This window comes from Quercus lobata, chromosome 2 (assembly GCF_001633185.2).
Source record: "Quercus lobata isolate SW786 chromosome 2, ValleyOak3.0 Primary Assembly, whole genome shotgun sequence".
NCBI lineage: Eukaryota > Viridiplantae > Streptophyta > Magnoliopsida > Fagales > Fagaceae > Quercus > Quercus lobata.
The window spans coordinates 101820448-101839612 of record NC_044905.1 but is presented as its reverse complement, the minus strand read 5'-3'; the positions used below and the strand labels follow the sequence as shown (position 1 = coordinate 101839612).

The following is a 19165-nucleotide window of genomic DNA, read 5'->3' as shown; positions in this document are numbered from 1 at the left end:
GCAAATCTACAATTTCAGTTTCAGAGGGTAATTGGGGGACTGAGGCTTGAGTTGACTTGGGGAAGCAGTACATCAGACTTTTGACAAAACCGCAAGTTGCTTTGCCATGGCTCTAAAGAAGAACGTGAACAAATAAAACTCACAATGAAGTGTTGGATAGTCAGAAGAAAGTTCCAAGAAATAATCTTTCTTCCTGGCTTTCATTCTAGGGGTGAAAATGCTTGACGTAGCTTTGGTAAGAATCGTATTGGGACTGGTCTCAACATGCCTGCTCACCTGAGGTCAAAGTTAAATTGGTTCCCTAATTGTTTAGAATCTCTCTCTCTCTCTCTCTCGTAGTATAGCTGTCCAAAAGGGATTTGAAGACTACTTCCATTTAAATTAATTCTAGGCTTGTTACCTTATTCATATCAGGCTTGCTTCAATATGACCAAACACATTTTTGCATATAAGTTTAACGTCACACCAAAATATTCTAAGAGGTCTACCAACTCCAACTTCAAGATGGAAGCCACAAAACAAAAGGAAACTGCACAATTGATTAGCCAACGAATAAAAGTAAAATAAGAAACAGAAATATAAAATAAAATAAAAATCAGGAACTCCACCTAACTTGCTGATCCACCAACTAAAATTTTGCTTCATCCAAAATCTTAGCAGCTCTCTTGTCTTCTTCAAGCAGCCAGTGTTTCTTTCCTTCATCCCTAAGCATCATAGGATAATTGCACTACATTCACCTCTCTTCCCCTCAACTCAATCCATATCTTCTTCCAACTCAAAACCAAAATATAATTTGCATTCATCCCCAACACCCAAAGCTCCATATTCCCTATCTTTACCCCCCAATTTTCCTAACCAAATCCAGCAAAACCCAGCTCTTGAATTCATTATAGTGTGTTTCTGTAATTCTCTCACCCATAAAATACTTAAAAACAGACCAGAAAATAATGAGGCCTAAATCCCACCCAATCCTCAACCTTAAGTTCCTCATTCTTGGCGTCTTTACGGCGTTCTTCCTCCTCTTTGTGCTAAGATCAAATTTTTCAACTTCCGTGCAAAGTGAGTCTCCCATTTCACCAACTTTCATACCCAAAGATTCGGTTATTACCAAAGATGCAAAAGCAGCAAACTGCTCAACTTGCACCAAGATCCCACCCAGCCTAGCTCAAGCACTCATCCACTACTCAACTTCAACCATCACCCCACAACAAACACCGAAAGAAATATCAGTGTCAGCTAGAGTCTTAGAAAAGAAGTCACCATGCAACTTCTTGGTTTTTGGCTTAGGCCATGACAGCCTAATGTGGAGTGCACTCAACTATGGTGGCCGGACTATTTTCCTTGAAGAAGATGAGGCATGGATACAGCAAATCAGACACCGGTTTCCCATGCTCGAGTCCTATCATGTCACTTATGATAGCAAGGTGAATCAGGCCAATAACCTCATGGAAGTTGGCAGGGGACCTGAGTGCACAGCACTTAGTGATCCTAGATACTCAATGTGTCAACTTGCCTTGAAAGGTTTGCCTAGTGAAGTTTATGAAACAAAATGGGATTTGATTATGGTTGATGCACCAACAGGTTATTATGAGGAGGCACCAGGAAGGATGAGTGCTATATATACAGCTGGGATGATGGCAAGGAACAGGGAAGATGGAGAAACTGACGTGTTTGTACATGATGTGAATAGGGAAGTGGAGGATAAGTTCTCCAAGGCATTTCTATGTGAAGATTACATGAAGAAACAAGTAGGCAGGTTAAGGCATTTTACTATTCCTAGTCACAGAGATGACTCTGACAAGCCCTTTTGCCCACAATAATTTTTCTTCCACTTGTATTTTTTTGCCTGATCCATGTTCATCCTTTTGAGGGACATTTGGCTGAATTTGTTTGAAATTTCAATGACAAAAAAGAATATAGGTTTCCTATGCTATTGGGCTAAATTTTGAATGCCTATGCCAAATAATACATGTGATCGACCTTGGCTAGTCTATTGAGGATTCATAGCCCATCCCAAATTTTGGGACTACAGCTTGGTTGTTGTTGTTGTTGTTTGGGTTCTCGTGATTGTATTAGAGTTTATAGAACTAAAATAAGAGCGGAAAGGTGTACATTTCCCAAGTGGGTTGCCTCCCTTTGTATGAATTGCCCTCAAAAGCGAGAGTATCATCAAATTGGCATCCTGACTACTTACATTGCAGGACCCAAAAACACTAACCCTAAGGTGAAGAGCAACAGAGAAGAATTGGGTTGCTGGATTTTTCTATTGTTTTTGTATTAAATGCCTAAATCAATATCAATATTTTCTGTGAAAAAGTACTCTGGATTGGTATGCCTTGCTTGGTTCCTTTTACAATACCTTTTGTTTGAAAGTTCTGAGTTTTTATGCCCTTCTCTCTCTTATCCAAAATGGGAGATCTAATAAATCTATCTAGAGCAGAAACTGAAAGGACATACCATCATGTAGTATTGTCATTATGATAACACAGATATAATTACATCTATGCACGCCCCAAAGTGCTGATCTAACTATGCAATGTTTTACACTCCCTTGCTCACTTTTCTCTCTTTTTCATAAAGGAGTCTTCATGACCTTATTTAAAGAGACAAGAGGTGCACCAAGAAAACCATCTCATGCAATCTGCCCCTACACAATACATACCTCTCCAAAAACCTCACTTTACAATTACAACTACTGTTTAAAAAATCTTTACAAAAAAAAAAAAAAAAGGAAAGACACAAATTGAAGTTTATTAACAGAGGCTGCATTTATTTTGCTGGTGATGATTGATAAAGGGATTCGAGCAATTTACTTTAGTGCAACACTTTTCATACCTACTCTTTTTCATCGGGTGAGGCTACATGCACTGGACCCGTTAAGATATCAACATGTGTTCAAAAATTGACACGTGTTATAATCTTAACAATTCCAGTATTACTGGACACTAGAACTAAGCTTGACCCTTTTTCATCACACTCATGTTTACTCTCATTACATGAAAATTTTATTGGTGAACTCATGATAATTTATTGTTTATCTACAGCTAAATTTACTAGTGTCTTCACTGCTGAACATGTGTTATACTTCATTGTTATTTCACAATTGAAAGCATGTTAACGTTGAACTCATAATTCTTTTCACCCTTAAATGCTTGCTTTAATGTTGAATTTGTATTACTTTATTAACGTCTTTACCGTTGAATGTGAGAAAAAGTCTCTTGACACCAAATGATTCAGCAGTTTTTTCATACCCTCCCCTGTGTTTTGTGTTATGGTGAGCTCTATGTAAGTGAGAAGTGAAATAGTCCATGAAAAATTTGGGGTCCCTAGATAAACTGTCAATGTAAAAAACTTTTTTTGTTGTTGTTTATATTCATTCTCTCTCAAGCTTCGGCCAATGTATCTTTTTATAGGCTTGAAAGTACAACAGCAGCCACTAACTACCTTCAAATCAATATGAGTTCCGAACTTGACTTCCCAAACAAACTCAAGTCCAACAAAACCAACCTTTCAGTGATTGACATGTTGCAGCCACAAAAATCATCCCAACAACTTTTAACTAGCTTAAGAGCTCAAACTTCATGAATTTTACCCTTGGAATCCCTCATTATTGCAGCCATGAAGGATCCTTCAATTTTTATGGCCCCATTTAGGTTCACTTTGGGCCAATCTAAAGGAGGGAGGATTCCACTTGCCTTCAGCTTTGTCATTCTCAGAAACCATTTGTAGTAGGTGAAGTCACTAAATTAGACGAGCTTATTTATGTGCCAATGAGCTTCCAGCACAATAAACATTCATTTTGGCCTCCCATTCATTTTGATGGCTTGCCACATAACTTCTAGGATTAATTCTACTTGAGATTTGAGAACTATTGGTTTATGAATCTTTTACTTTGGTCATATCGATGGATACGTTGTTTTGAGTATTTTGATTGTGAATCATCCCTTGAGATTAGGAACCCATTATTTTTATTCTTTTGACCGTGAATCAACCCTTTGGATTAGGAACCCATTATTTACCCTCTTTTTTAATAAAAGAAAAGAGTAGAAGATAGCGACTAGAGTAACTTCTCTGCCTGGGTGTTACAATAGTAGTATCCTACCTGCTAGATTTGGGTATGCAAGCAGAAAACTAGTGAGTCATAGCTATTATCCCAATCCCACGAGGACTCTAGTGGACATTGAACTGGGCTTAGGGCATGAGGTTTTTCCCCAGCGCTTCTTATTACGCTATTTAAACTTGGAACGTCCACGCCCAAACTACTTGGGAGTAAGCCTAATGATCGCTAGACGGACCACCACCCCAGTGGCAAGGAACTCATTATTTTTATATATATATATATATATATATATATAAAATCTAACCCATTATTTACGCTATCACTTAGGCTGTGTTTGTTTCATGTAAGTAATTTTCTGGAAAATACTTATTTTCCGGAAATGTTATTTTCCGGAAAGGAAAATATTTGTAAGTGTTTGGTTGCATTATGGAAAATGTTGTGAAAAATATTTTCTGGTGTTTGATTGTATGGTTGAAAATGTTATTTTCCTACAAACTCCGCCAAACTCACGGCAGCACACTCCGGCAACACCACCTCCCCAACATCACCAAAAATCAAAATCATACAGAACACCAAAACACAAATAAAACCCAGAAAAAAAAAAATCATATTCCGGTCAAATCGCGATCGGGGACGACGAATTGGTGCTGCGACTGCGGCGATCAGGGACGACGAATCTGGGTTCGCGATCGACGGCGCGATCTCGCGACGGCGCGAGATCGCGATCGACGCGTCGCGAGATCGCGAGATCGCGCCGTCGATCGCGATCTCGATCGAAGGCGATCTCGCGACGGCGCGATCTTCGCGGCGCTCTGGTTGTGAGGTTCGATCGCTCGTTCGCCGGATCGGAGCACTGGGTGTGACAATCTCGCGTGTTGTGTTCTGTTTTTTCTCTCCCTCTCTCTGCGTTTTGCAAGCCACGGAATTCATTTGAAGTGAAAATAACGACTGAAATCGTTTTCCGCCTCAGAAGCCTTATTTTACGGTCAAACTGAAAATATTTTCAGTTTGACCGAATTTTCCTAACCTACCAAACACGCTATTTTCCGGAAAAGAATTTCTGAATTCCGTTTGAAGTCGAAACAAACGGAGCCTTAGTTAGAGGGAATATACCATATCTATATGCATTCTGGTATTCGACAAATAAGGTTAGCGGTTACATTGTTCCAACTTCCAACCTACCATGAATACGATAAGTCTGATAACTTTGTGATGGGAGGATAATTACAGTACACGCATCGTTACATTTTGAGATAATTTACTAAAATTTTATTTAAAAAAACTAAAACACATGTGATATACGGCAAGCAACTCAAGTGAATTATAACGTTTTAGTTTTTTTTATTAAAAAAAGAAGAAGAAGGAAACGAGTGATATATACTTTTCGTGTCATTGCTCATGTAAGTTAAATGTAGACAACGGTATCATTAATTATTACTATCCCTGACCTTTTTTTTTTTTTTTAAACAAATAAAATAATGCTGACAAAATGAAATAAACAAAAGGGGTGGTAAAAAATTTCCGCACTGCCTCTACTAGGTTTTTTGGAATATTCTAAGTATCATTTTGGATTCATTTTTGAACCTTTTGATTTGCCCATTGGAACGAAATATTTCAAAATTAGTTTAGGTATACCATTTTGGGCTTATCGCAGAAGTTATATATACATATATATATATATGTATATTATATATGGTATAACTCTAAGCAATGTTATATTGCTCAATAACTAGTTATTGAATTCATATTATAAAAATATCACCATTAGATTATATAGAAATATGTTCTTAACATGTATGTCAATTTTTATATCAATCAAATGTTATTTACAATTCGATCTATAAACTCATCTTTTATATATTATTTTAAACTAAGAACACTTGAATTTAAACAATTAATTAATGACATGACTGTTAATCTTTGATCACCTTAAAATTTTGCAAGTATGGAGAATATACGAAAATAATGTAATCTAACGGTGGATTTGTCAAAATTCGCATCCAATTCAAAAATATTAAATGGTGCAGCATTACTTAAAGTTACTTCAGCCTTCAGGTGTAACTTGAACTCAATCTATATCTATATCTATATCTATAATAATATCTATAACAAGATTCTCCGCTTTGATGTGAACTTTTCTAAATGTCGAAAATATCTCATCTAGTAACCAATGACTTTTCCCACAAATATTTTAGGAATAGGGTCAACAACACCACACAATTCCCCATAAAAATTTTCTTCCTTTAATTGAACTTTTATGTAATTTAAAAATATCCCTAGACCCTATATTTAACATGGAAAAAACTTGGGGACAATCTAATAAAAAAACATCTCCAATTCCACGTAAAACACTACCTACAAAATAGGACACTCTACCACTAACCCATGTCTTCAAAACAACTCTACTTATCCAAAGATAAAATTGGAAAAAAAAAATTTCGAGTCCATTTTGTATATTTCCTTCCATACCACGTTTCATCTTTTTTTTGTTTTTGTTTTTGTTTTTGCTTCTCAAATCTCCTTTTCTTTATTTTGAATTTGAAGAGGAAAAAAAAAAAAACACAATCCTACTATAAAACCATTACCATAACTTCTCATATCCTTATTTAAACACCCCACATTTCAATTCAAATTCAAATAAAAACAATTTCAACAATTTAGAACTATACCAATATATATTTATTTACACTTCTTTTCTTTTAATTCTATTCAATTTTGAAAAGAATTCTGCCGGCACGCATCAAAATGATGCTCTCCTAGAAAGAAGATAAAGTTTTCATGTTGGTTCATAATGATTTTTGGTAAGTAAATTCTTTTTTGTTACTTTCTCTTTATTTTTTGCTTTTTTAATTTGTATATTAGTTTTTGTTGAATCTGTGATTTGAAACATCATTCTAGGCCAAGAGTTTCAAACATCTCACTCATTTTACACTAACAATAAAAATGAAAAAAAAAATAAATAAATTTTGAGATGATAGTGTAAAATGACAGGTCTAAGGCTCTTTTTTTGGGGTGTTAGTGTCATGATCCAAAAATTGAGATGAATGAAAAATTATAACACTAAACCCGAAAAAAAAGCCTCATCATCACGCTTTGTATATGTACACCTAAGTTTTCATCACACGATATTATATCATATCAAATTATTAATTCAAAATCAAATAACATACCTACTTAATATCATCATTACATAATATAAGTATATAACTTGTCATATGAAAAATATTAATGAAGAAAAAAGTCACGTCATATGTGAGTAAAGTAAACAAGAAAAACACATTGTTGAAGGAAAGTAATAATAAAAAGCCATATGTAAGTGAAGTAATAAAAGTTTCTCAAAAAATAAAGTGAAGTAATTAAAAAAAATGTGTTTAGGGAAAAAAAATTATGATTTGTTTTATATACTGGCCGAAATCACTATACCGAGAGGAATTTAATGGAATTGAGCAAAATGGGTGGAATGTGCCAAAATTTTGAACGGGATGTAATAGATGGTAGTTTATATCGGTTAACTAATTGGAATGGAAAATTTCGGTTATTCTGAAAGGAGCGAAATGGAATTCACAACTATACTTTTTCCAACATAAAAAAGATGGGGCTTGAATGGGTATGACTGTATGTCAATGATTTAATTTAATATAAGTGTAAATTATTTATACAAAAATATAAGTTATCTTTTTTAAACATATTATTATTGTTTTTCCCAAAACACTTGTATTCTATATATCTTAACACTCTCAAAATTGTCTTTAACGCTCTATCCTTCATCTATCTCATTAATATTGAAACCACCCTATCAAGGAAGGAAAAAAAAATCATCAACCCATCTCGACCTTAAGGTCCTTAACCAACTTCGCTCTTGTATCTCATGAGTCCGAAGTTAGTTTTTTCTAATCTAAAAAGGGGACAGAATAGGTGTAAAATATCATATTGACATCCCTTAATATAAAGAGAAAGTCTATAGATTCAAAACCTGGAAAAATTTAACACTTGTTCATGAAATGGATTGTTAGTCATAAAAAAAAAAAAATGATGTCAGGTTACAAACTTGCCAACACAACTATTGTAAAAAATGATATCAATTTTTATTTTTTTATGTAGCATTGCTTTAATAAGAAATGAAGAACACTATAAAGCATTGGGTTTTTATTTTTAATTTTTAAACGTGGAAGGAGGGAGAGATTGAAAAATGATTTATGAATGGTGAAGGTCAAACCCGGCGGGTGGGGCGGGTCAATGCCGGGTTTGTAAATTGTACAGGTCACCATTCTCCCCACCCCCCTGCAAATCCAAGGACAAATCAGTAATTTCACAACACCACAATCCAATAAATTATTAAAAAAACTAAATCCAAAATCAAATAAATAAATAAAAATCTTGCTCAAAAAGCAAATCATTTTCAATCATTATTTATAGGTGAGGTCCTCCACCACTCTCTTCTCTCACACCCTTTCCTTTTCTTAAAAGCCCCTCACAAATTTTCAATTTATATAAAAAAATTTCCATTTCGATCCCAAAAAAAATTCCAAACCTCAATCATGAGCAACGAATAGTAAGTCCATCATTTTCTCTCTCGTTTTCCTTCTCTCCAAACACCACTTATACTTTTTATTTTCAACACGTGCATTAATTTTCTTCCATTTTTTTTTTGGATTTTTGTAGTGATTATTTGTTCAAGCTTTTGCTAATCGGTGACTCCTCCGTCGGAAAATCTTGCTTGCTGCTCAGATTTGCGGTGATTTTTTTTTTCTTACAATGTTTCTTTGAGTTTCTAATCTTGCTTTTTGAGAAGAAAAAAAATGTTGCTTTTAGTGATTTGGATGGTGATTATGAATTAAATTAGTGGAATTTGTTAGGGTTTCGGTTTGATTGTTGTTTATTTGGTAATTTAGTGCTTAAAGTTTGTATTTTTATGTGTGTTTTGTTGGTTTTCAGGATGATTCCTATGTAGATAGCTACATAAGCACCATTGGAGTTGATTTTGTAAGTCTCTCTCTCTCTCTCTCTCATGTGTTTATGTATGTATGCATGCATATGGGGTTTTAAGATGCTCTAGAGTTCTCTTGTGAAAGTTTTAAGTATTTATTGTTAAATGGGTGGTTTAGAATTTGCCACATCATCACTACCTGAAATAAATGCCAAAAACAGTGCCTTATTAATGTTTAATTAAATGCTGATGATGAAGTATAATCTAAACCATTTATTTAACAATGGGTGATTATGATTTTTTAAAACTTTATGATGGAGTTTTATGTATGTATGTGGGTGGGTATGTATGTATGTATGTATGTATGTATATGTTTTGGGTTTATACTGTATTTGTTTGTGTGGGTCAGTAGTTGATATTTTGTGGTGGACGTTTCAGAAAATCAGAACTGTGGATCTGGATGGAAAGACAATCAAGCTGCAGATTGTGAGTTGAAACTCTTTTTTTTTTTTTTTTTTGATTCAATGGTTGGGCAATTTAGTAGAAGTTGTTTCTGGATTTAGTCTAAATAAGCAAGGGTTCATGTGGGTGCATTGAGATTTTAGCAAAATTTAATTTTGATTGCTTTTTTGGATGGTGGAGTTGGTCTAATTGAGATCTGTATAAACTTATGATTAATTTATTAATCGGTTCACCTTTCAAAGTATTAAATTAATTGGATCACCTTTCAAAGTATCATTCTTATACATCAGAATTCAGAAATTACCTAGTTTGTGTTAATCCAAGCAACTGTATTTATTCAAAAAAAAAATAAAAATTGTTTCTGTTTTTGCTGCATTCCATAATGCCAGTGCTAGGCTATGATCTTTTTAACAAGGGATACTAAGAATTTCTGCCTTGAGATCTATTATAGGTCAAGCATTGCAGCAGTAGGCCTGAATTTAGCCTACTCTACATTAAGTTTTCAGATTGAGATCGGAACCCCAAATGTAAGGAAAGAAACTAAATCATATGAAACTCTCCTTTGTGTCAGATTGCTGATTTTACGATCAGGTGCCAGTATAGCAAGAAAAATTTAATTAAAAACCATAACCTGATCTCAAATACTCCAGAAAACTTACACAGTAGAAATAGTTATTCCAAAGTGAATTTTTTTATCACAAAAGGAGAGAGAGAGAGATGCAGTAGCTGAGAATAGATTGACACAGAGCTCACACAAGCAAGAAAGAGCTAGAAATGGCCCTTACCCACAAGGCTTTGCCTGAAAACCATACTTGAGGTCAATTGCCCTCCAAATAAATTCATTGATCATGGTTAGAAAACCTAATAACTATTATAATTTGACATGCCTGTTCCCCTTGGTACCTAATCAAACCTATAAATAAGCTAACCCCATTTCAACATCAACAATAGTAAGAACTTTGTCCCAAAATGCTTGTCAAGATTTATCAATTTAAAAGACCATAAACTGGCTTTTGCCTGATTTTACAAGATTTTTAAAATACCCCCACTAAAATAGAAGTTGTGATCTGAAAAGAAGCTGGAAATTACATAAGAAACCCAATCCTGTGCTTTTATGCTACTGAATCATTTACTTTCTCAAAAAATATTACGTACGATATATGGAGCAATATACACCAGGGGTACGATATATGGAGCAATATACACCAGGGGTAAACACGGTTGGCTAGGGACCGCACCTCATGAAGCTAAGGTTGCAAGTTCGAATCTCCCCCTCCCCCTCCATTGGGTTCAAAACTCACTTATCAGAATAAATGGAGCAATAGAAATGCCATGCCTTGCATACTTCTCTATTCCAATTTCCCAGTGAAACTTTTACTAGTAGACAGGCGTTTTATGTTAAGGATTCAAGATCTCTGAACAAGAGCTAGGCATTGATTTATGGTCTGTATGAAGCTTAATCTTCGTTCCACTTATAATTAATGTTACCTTTTCATTTCCTGTACTTTTAGTGGGATACTGCTGGACAGGAGCGGTTCAGGACTATAACAAGCAGTTATTACCGAGGAGCACATGGGATAATTGTAAGAATTTATTGCCTTTTGCCTTCTTGTGTGAGAAACTTTGCTCCAATAGATCTTGCATGCAGCTTGTATGGTAATTTTCAGATAAATGTGAGGCCATTGCCAGAATTCTTGTTTGCTAGTTGTTGCATTCATGTCCATCTCTGTATCTGAATCTATCAGTTTTAATATTATTGTAGTTTTATTATTGTACATAATTGCTGAATCTACATTTGATCTTTATAGCCTTAGGCACTTTAGACAGCGTCTTGGATGTTCTTGTTCTTTTGTTCTCCTTCGCAAATGATTAAATATCATATTAACTTAGCCTATATCGTGCTTCAGTGTCATTTTCTTTTTGCATAACCACTCTCAAGTGCAGATAAATGAACATACAGTCCTAGATAGGGTCATCTAGGGCTGAGTTGCATAAATGGAAGGACTAAGGCTTAGTTAGTTTAATTAAATAGACTGTATGATATTTGTTTTTAAGTACTGAGTAATTGATTAATCATCTTTTAGCATTTCTCATGTTACCTGTTAATACCATGCTTGTTTCTGCACATTTTGTTGAAGCTTTACTGAGACTCCTTTTTCTTTTTTTCTCTGAAGCAAAGTATTTTATAAAGTTGGACGCTTTTATTTTTCCCCTTTTTTGTTGGCACTTGGGTTGGGGTGTTCGAACCCAGTATATATAATTATGAGCAACTTGCAATATTGGAAACCTTGATTTTGTAACATTTTCAAACATCAGCACTATTTAGGGTACTTAAGTATCCTGGTTCAAAAGGCTGCAGAAAGCTGTTTATTTAGTTAGCGTAGTTTTTCTTTGTAATTATCATTAATATCATTGTACCTGCCTGAGAAATCTTACATTTATTGGACTGTGGCAGATTGTCTATGATGTTACTGAGATGGAGAGTTTCAACAATGTCAAGCAGTGGTTGAACGAAATTGATAGATATGCAAATGATAGTGTGTGCAAGCTTCTAGTTGGTAATAAGTGTGATTTGGTTGAGAACAAGGTTGTGGACACTCAAACAGCCAAGGTATAGATCAACTGCCTTAACTCTTACTATTAAGTTAAGATAGTATGAATTGTGTTATTTTTTTGGTCAGTTTCTGCTTACCAAGCACACATCCAGTGTTTATAAGCCAAATTGGGATCTCCACATACAAATGCAAGAAACTTGTTCCTTATAAGGCCTTGATAAAACTAACTTGCATGTGTACACGTGTATGTGTGTATATATGTGTATGCATGGGACACAACACAAGGAAGAGTGGTGGTAGGAGAAGAATTCCTCCCTATTCAAAAAGGGTGCGTATGGTCTGTAGCCAAAAAGAAGTCACAATTTGGACACGGAAATGCAACATTTATGAAAAACTTGGACATGAATTTGTGTGCGCGCATGTGTATCTAAGAAACACAGACACAGAAACATGGTAATTCATGATCTGTGTGATTTGAGTTATAACCAGAAATGGTATGTTCATTGGTTTACATATTGCAATTTAGTGGCAGATGCGCCCAGTTCTGCACAAAATATAATATATTGGAGGAAACACAGGAAATCACGGGTATTATTCTTTTTCTTGCTGCTTATTTGCATTTAACTTCTTTCTCTCCCCTGTGCCTAAATGAAATGCAGGCATTCGCAGATGAGCTCGGAATCCCTTTCCTTGAGACAAGTGCTAAAGACTCAATTAATGTGGAGCAAGCTTTCTTAACCATGGCTGGCGAGATCAAGAAGAAGTAAAACCTCTAGTCTTCCTATTTCCCCTATTTTAGATGATATGATATTTTTTACCAGAATTCTGAATCAGAAACATGAAAAATCCCTGATATTTCTAAAAATATCTTGATCACTTCCATTTTAAAATATTAATTTAAAACACGTGTTCAAAATTAGCAAACTAATTTTGAACAACCCTGAAAAGAGGAGTCAGCAATATTTCAAATTCTGATATTGTGAAAAACATTTTTTACCTGGCATTACTCTTATACTTTTGGGTTAGAGAGTGGAGATAGTTGTTCCCTCCATCTTGTTATTGCAAATCAGACCAATAAGATGATCTTTGAAACTCTTTGATAGATATGAAATAGTTGTAATTGAAGCCATAGAGAAACTGTCATTTTAAATATCATATAGTGGTGTTTTTTCCACTGCTGCATAGGTTTCTTGCATTTCTGTAGGACGGAGTGTTTTGATACAGATCACTATAATATTTCAATTTGCCTCCTTTTTTTCTGATCCATATGATTAAATTTTCAATATCTTTGCTTTTAATGTTTTTTATATTTTGCAGAATGGGAAACCAACCAACTGCAAACAAGTCAACTGGAACTGTTCAAATGAAGGGGCAGCCAATTCAGCAGAACAGCAACTGCTGTGGTTAGCTATGCTGTGTAATGTTTATTTTCTGTTAAGATTGCAGGACAGTGAAACTATGTTGACTGTATTCTCATATGGATCTATCAAAACTGTTAAATATGCCTACTTCAATCCTGACTTAGTTACTTTCGTTTGGGAAAATGGATTTCTAACAAAAGCTCATTGCCATCAGGAAATTTTCTAGCCATTTCTTCAGTTAGGGAAGAATCCATCCAAATGGAGGTGTGCATACAAACATTTACAGAATTTTCTATCAAACCTATTCGGCGGATTTTAAAATTTTTTTTTAATATCTCCTCTACTTGACAATTCAAATTATTAGCATTTATGATTTTAATCAAATGGCACTTTACTCTCCGTTTGTTTCAAAGTAAAATATTTTCCTATTTTCAAGTGTTTGTTTACATGTAAAATATAGCCAAAGTTGTAAAATATTTTCAATTTGACTGAAGTTTGTGCATAAAAACTTCTAAAATATTTTACTAAAAAATCAATGGTATAACATTTTACAAAACATTCACTCCCTCTCACCCAATCCTATCTCCCTCTTCTTCTTAGTTCTTCTCTCCCTCTCTCAAACTCTCTCCCTAGCCAAACCAGTGAGACTAGTAACAACACCCTCTAGTGACAAACCACCAGTGGCGTCACTCCCTACCGAATTTGACCCAGTTCTTCAGCTTCGAAAATTGCCCTTCAAGACTCAGATTGAAGAGATTAAAACCATTCATCTAAGATTGTTGAGTTGAGTTTCTGGAGGTTGGATTGTGGTGGAGTAGCCTTTGGTGGGTCGGATTACGGTGGATTTGGTAAGTGGATGATTTTTGTGCTGATGGATTTTGGGTATGGTCTATGTTTGTTGACAGTGGCGGAGGCAGGGTGATGGTTCCTTGACGGATGGCATGGGTTGTTTGATGGGTTTCAAGTATAGGTTTCATTTGTCATGGTGGTGGGTTGACGGTGGCTTCACGGATGACTTGGGTTGTTTGATGGATTTCGTGTATACTATATAGCTTGGTGGGATCTGATGATTGTTGTAGTTTTTGTATTGGGTTGTGACTTTGGATTTGTTAGTGATGCTTCAATAACTCCAATTGGACAAAATTTTGCTTTGATTTGCTCTATTCTAGTTGAATTTTGCAGTGATGCAGTGGGTTGTGTGATTAGAAAATTTTTACAAAATGATTTCCTGAACATTTTCACAAATGCTACCAAATATGGTAAGATGAAAATATTTTACGGAAAATATTTTCAATGTAAAATATTTTACATCTAAACAAACAGAGCGTTCAACGATCCTACGTAAAATATTTACGTTAATGAGTACTCTAATTTGTGAAGTCATGGATTCAAACTCTTTCGGCAAACATACTAATTAAAATGAATACACGTAAATAGTCTTCTTAATCATCACAATATGGATTGAAAGAGTTCTTTAAATTTGAGTTTGGAGGAAATTTTCGCCATTCAATATTTTTCTACTTAAGTGAAAGATCTGTTCATCCAAGTTGTTTACTCAAACCTGTGACTATGAAATTTTTTTTCAAATTGAGTAGAAGAAAAATTGGATCTGGTTGTGCACGACTGCATGAAGGATGCTTGAGTTATCCTATGACTGGCGAGAATGTATCTCTTTCTTCTTCTTTTTTTTTTTTTTTTGATGAATGAATATCCTTATTAACAAGGAAGAGCAACATAAATACAACTAGCTGCCAACTTCATCCCTCACAACAAAGGCAAAAATAGGGGGACAACAGCCAATATCAAAAGAACCAAAAACATTACAGGACAAGGACCACTTTGCTAGAGAATGGGCTGCCATATTGGCTAATCTAGGAACCCAAGAGACAAAAAAATTAGACAGAGCATAAAGCAGGACCTGCATCTCCATAACTTTGGACCTAATTCTCCATGGGGAAGTTTGACTTGGATTAATAAGAGCATCACAACAGATCTTGGTGTCAGTCTCAATATAAATACCCTCAACTTCCAACTTGGCTGCCAACAACAAAGCCCATTTAACTGCTTAAGCCTTAGCTTGGAGAGGGAAGGTGGTATTCACCTTTTGAGAGCAAGCAAAGACCAACCTCCCTCTCCAATCTCTCGCCACTGCAGCAACAGCAGAAAATTTTAGCCCAATTGCAACATCCACATTAATTTTAATTGAGAATCGCCTGGGAGGTGACCATGCATGAAACAACTCTGTTGGTCTCACAGAAACTATCTTAGCAAATTTGGAATTTTGGAATTTAGCAAGAAGCCTCCTAATCCTATGTCAGTCTCAATATAAATACCCTCAACTTCCAAAGTCCATCATATAGAATAGCTCCAAACAACAAAAATTCATTTCTCTGATCAAGATTCAACCTACCCAAGAAAAAGGGGGGGGGGGGGGGGGGGAAAGAAATTGAATGAGCTCTAAGGTAGAAGAAAACCCAAGAGCATTAGACCTCACACCCCACTGACTATTGAACCAAAAAACTTTTGCCACAGGGCATAGAGCAAAAAGATGGATTGAGGACTTAACTTTTGCCTTACAAAGGGGACATAGCACATCCCCAATATCAAAAAATCTGGCTAAATTGGCCTTAGTAGGCAAACAATCAACTGCAATTCTCCAAATTAGCATTTTAAGCCTTTCGTGAAGATTGGATTTCCAAATTTGATACCAAAGTGGCTCAGATGACTAACTAGCTGAGAAACCCCGACAAATCCAATAGGCAGATTTAACAGTCAAATTTCCAGAGCTGTGGGGGTCCATGTCCACCCATCCTCAACAACACAAGAAGACAATGGAATTTTTAAAATTAAATCAATTTCTGAATCCTCAAACCATTACTTTAGCTTGTGAATATCCCATGCATTATGATAAGAATTTAGAAGCTGAGAAACCAGCAGTATCTCACTCAGATTAACCCCAACTTTGGGCTTAGGAATAAAACCCTGAAGATCAGGAATCCAGGGGTCATCCCAAATTCTTATGGTATTGCCATCACGAACAATCATACAAGCTGCATTGGAGAAGAGGTGCTTTACTCCTGCTAAGCTTTTCCAAATTGGAGAAGAGTTACCATGAGAGATATGGGACAGCCAGTTGTGTCTGATTTTGTATTTAACTCTAAGAACATTAACACAAAGACAATTCTTTCTAGACAAAATCCATCAGGAAAGTTTTGATAGAAAGGCTTGGTCGAACTCCCATGACTTCCTGAAGCTCAAACCACTTTCCTTCAAAGGTCTATAGAGAGAAGACCAAGAGATAGGAGTCCAATAATGACTAGACTTTGTTTTAGGATTCCACCAAAACCTTCGGACCATTGAATCCAGCTAGTCACACAAATTCTTTGGGAATTGTAAGGTAGCCATGGTGTATGTTGGAATAGATTGTGCTACTGATTTGATTAGAGTTGCTCTTCCTGCTCAAGATAAATTTTTACTTTTCCAGCCACTAAGTTTGCTCTCTAACCTGTCTTTCACCATCCTGAGGTCTTGGGATCTGCTCTTAGATAAAAAACAAGGGGACACCAAGATAGGTGGTGCATTGATGGAGTGAATTCAGACCCCACCAACATTTTATTTGATTGAGAAACTGAGAGCTAACACCTTTAGAGGGGAAGACACCAGACTTCTCCACACTAATTAATTGACCAGACCAAGAACAGTATTTTTCAAGGCACATTTTAAGCGAGGCAAGCTCAGAAATCTTAGCTTTGCAGAAAAGGATAACATCATCTGCGTAGCATAGTTTTGAAATAGCAGGAGCAGTGCAGGCCACTTTCACTGGAGATATGTTTTTTCGATCCACCTCTCTATTGACAAACCTCATAAGAACCTCACTGCCTAGAATAAATAGGTATGGAGAGAGAGGATCCCCCTGTCTAAGGTCACAACTAGGACCAAAGCTTGGACAAATTCCCCCATTTAGCAACAAGGAATATTGAACAGTGGAGATGCATTGAAAAATTAAATTAGAGAACTTATCGCTAAATCCAAAAGCTTTAAGCACCCTTATTAAGAAGCTCCATTCCATTCTATCATAGGCCTTCTAAAAATCTAGTTTTATCCTTAGGAAACCCTTCTTCTTCTTCATATGCTTGAAACTATGGATTATCTCTTGAGCAAGGTCTACGTTCTCTGTGATCCATCTATTAAGGACAAAGGCAACTTAAGCTAGATCCACTAATTTGTTCAACAGCGGCCTAAGCCTACTCACTAGGATTTTTGTTATAATTTTGTAGCACACATTACAGAGACCAATGGGTCGGAATTGGTTGAAATTGCAAGCCCCATTTCTCTTTGGAATGAGAGATATGTATGTTTGATTGAAGCTTTTTAGCATCCAGCCATTTCGGAAAAAGCTTTGTGTAGCAAGCATCATTTGATCCCCCACAACTCTCCAATAATGCTTGTAAAAAAGAGCAGGGAAGCCATCAGGGCCTGGGGCCTTTAAGGATTTCATCCCAAAAGCCACCATTTTAATTTCATCTCTGGAAGGTATTCTGCAAAGCTCATCATTTTCTTCATCAGAAATACAGGGATTAATTAAGTTCTCCAACTCTCCAGGGATTTGAGGATTACTAGACTGGTACAGAGAATTGAAACTTCCTCTAAAGCAATCTTGGATGTCAACTCTATTATTGATCCAAGAGCCATCATCCAATTTAATTTCTGAGATACGATTTCTTCTCCTACGAATGAGGGTAGATAAATGAAAGAATCTCGAATTCCTATCACCCTCTTTTAACCATAGTTCCCTAGATTTTTGCTTCCATCTCAATTCTTCCTTGGTCAACCAATCATCAAGCTCAAGATTTAGAGATGCCTCTAGCTCAGGTTTAGTGGGAGGTTTCTGTTGAATTTTGGCAATATTAGCTTGTATGGCTTTAATTCTTTCTCTTACAAGGCCAAAAACCTCCTTATTCCACTTCTTTAAATCTTTTTTTGTCTCTTCCAATTTTCTTGCAAGTCGAAACCCATGAAAACCCTCCACTTCTGCTTGCCAAGCATTCTCCACCACAACTCTACTCCTTTCATCCTTAGTACACATCGCTTCAAATCTAAAAGGGCGGTTGAGATTTTCAGGCTCGGATTATGGTCTGAATTTGCATTGGACAGATGCTTAACACCAGCCTTGGGAAAAAGAATTTGCCATTCTCGATCACAGAGACATTGATCAAGGCGTTCCTTAATATTTGCTAGACCTTCACACCTATTTGACCAAGTGAAAGACGGCCCATTAAAACCAAGGTCGATAGCTCCAGTGTTTGCCATGAAGTCCCTAAGACAATTAATAGAACTTTCAAGACTAGAGCGCCCACCCCTTTTTTCGTCTACCCTCTTAATACAATTCAAGTCCCCTATGACTATCCAAGGTCCCGAAAAGGAAAGCACCATATTCTCAAGCATCTCCCAAAACATGATCCTTTTATTTCTCCTACAAGGCCCATAGATGGCAAAAAGCAGCCATGGCGAATTGGGAGGGTCAGAATACACAAGAGCAGTAATCATATTTTTGTCAGAATACATAACTTCCAACTCCACCCCTAAACTCCAAAATAAAGCAAGACCGCTAGCTCTACCTGCTGGCTCCACACAATAATAATTAGCAAACTATTTGATTTTATTTATTCTTGGAGATTTAGATTTAGTTTCTGACAGGAAGACTTTCTCCGGGGTAGATTCACAGATAAGCTCCCTGAGACCCCTAACTGTCAGAGCTCGTCAGCCATAGTAAGAGTAGAAGAATTATCACCAGCCACAG

At 35.9% G+C, this 19165-nt stretch overlaps 2 protein-coding genes across 2 annotated transcripts; both read left to right on the top strand.

Moving 5' to 3' along the window:
* Window positions 1-705: 705 nt before the first annotated feature.
* LOC115977588 (glucuronoxylan 4-O-methyltransferase 1) lies at window positions 706-2121 on the top strand. The gene has a single exon (XM_031099516.1). It carries the CDS (start codon window positions 948-950, stop codon window positions 1818-1820), a length of 873 nt encoding a protein of 290 aa, XP_030955376.1. The 5' UTR covers window positions 706-947; the 3' UTR covers window positions 1821-2121.
* A 6334-nt stretch (window positions 2122-8455) lies between these two features.
* On the top strand, window positions 8456-13540 carry LOC115977587 (ras-related protein RABD1). The gene is made up of 8 exons (XM_031099515.1): window positions 8456-8612; window positions 8723-8795; window positions 8996-9043; window positions 9426-9473; window positions 10961-11032; window positions 11905-12060; window positions 12664-12767; window positions 13322-13540. Exons 1-8 carry the CDS (start codon window positions 8599-8601, stop codon window positions 13410-13412), a joined length of 606 nt encoding a protein of 201 aa, XP_030955375.1. The 5' UTR covers window positions 8456-8598; the 3' UTR covers window positions 13413-13540.
* The last annotated feature ends 5625 nt before the right edge of the window (window positions 13541-19165 follow it).

Coding starts and splice junctions, on each gene's coding strand:
- LOC115977588 (XM_031099516.1), top strand. CDS start 948: ATGAGGCCTAAATCCCACCCAATCCTCAACCTTAAGTTCCTCATTCTT.
- LOC115977587 (XM_031099515.1), top strand. Junction 8,796..8,995: donor GCTTGCTGCTCAGATTTGCG/GTGATTTTTTTT, acceptor GTTGGTTTTCAG/GATGATTCCTATGTAGATAG. Junction 12,061..12,663: donor TGGACACTCAAACAGCCAAG/GTATAGATCAAC, acceptor AATGAAATGCAG/GCATTCGCAGATGAGCTCGG.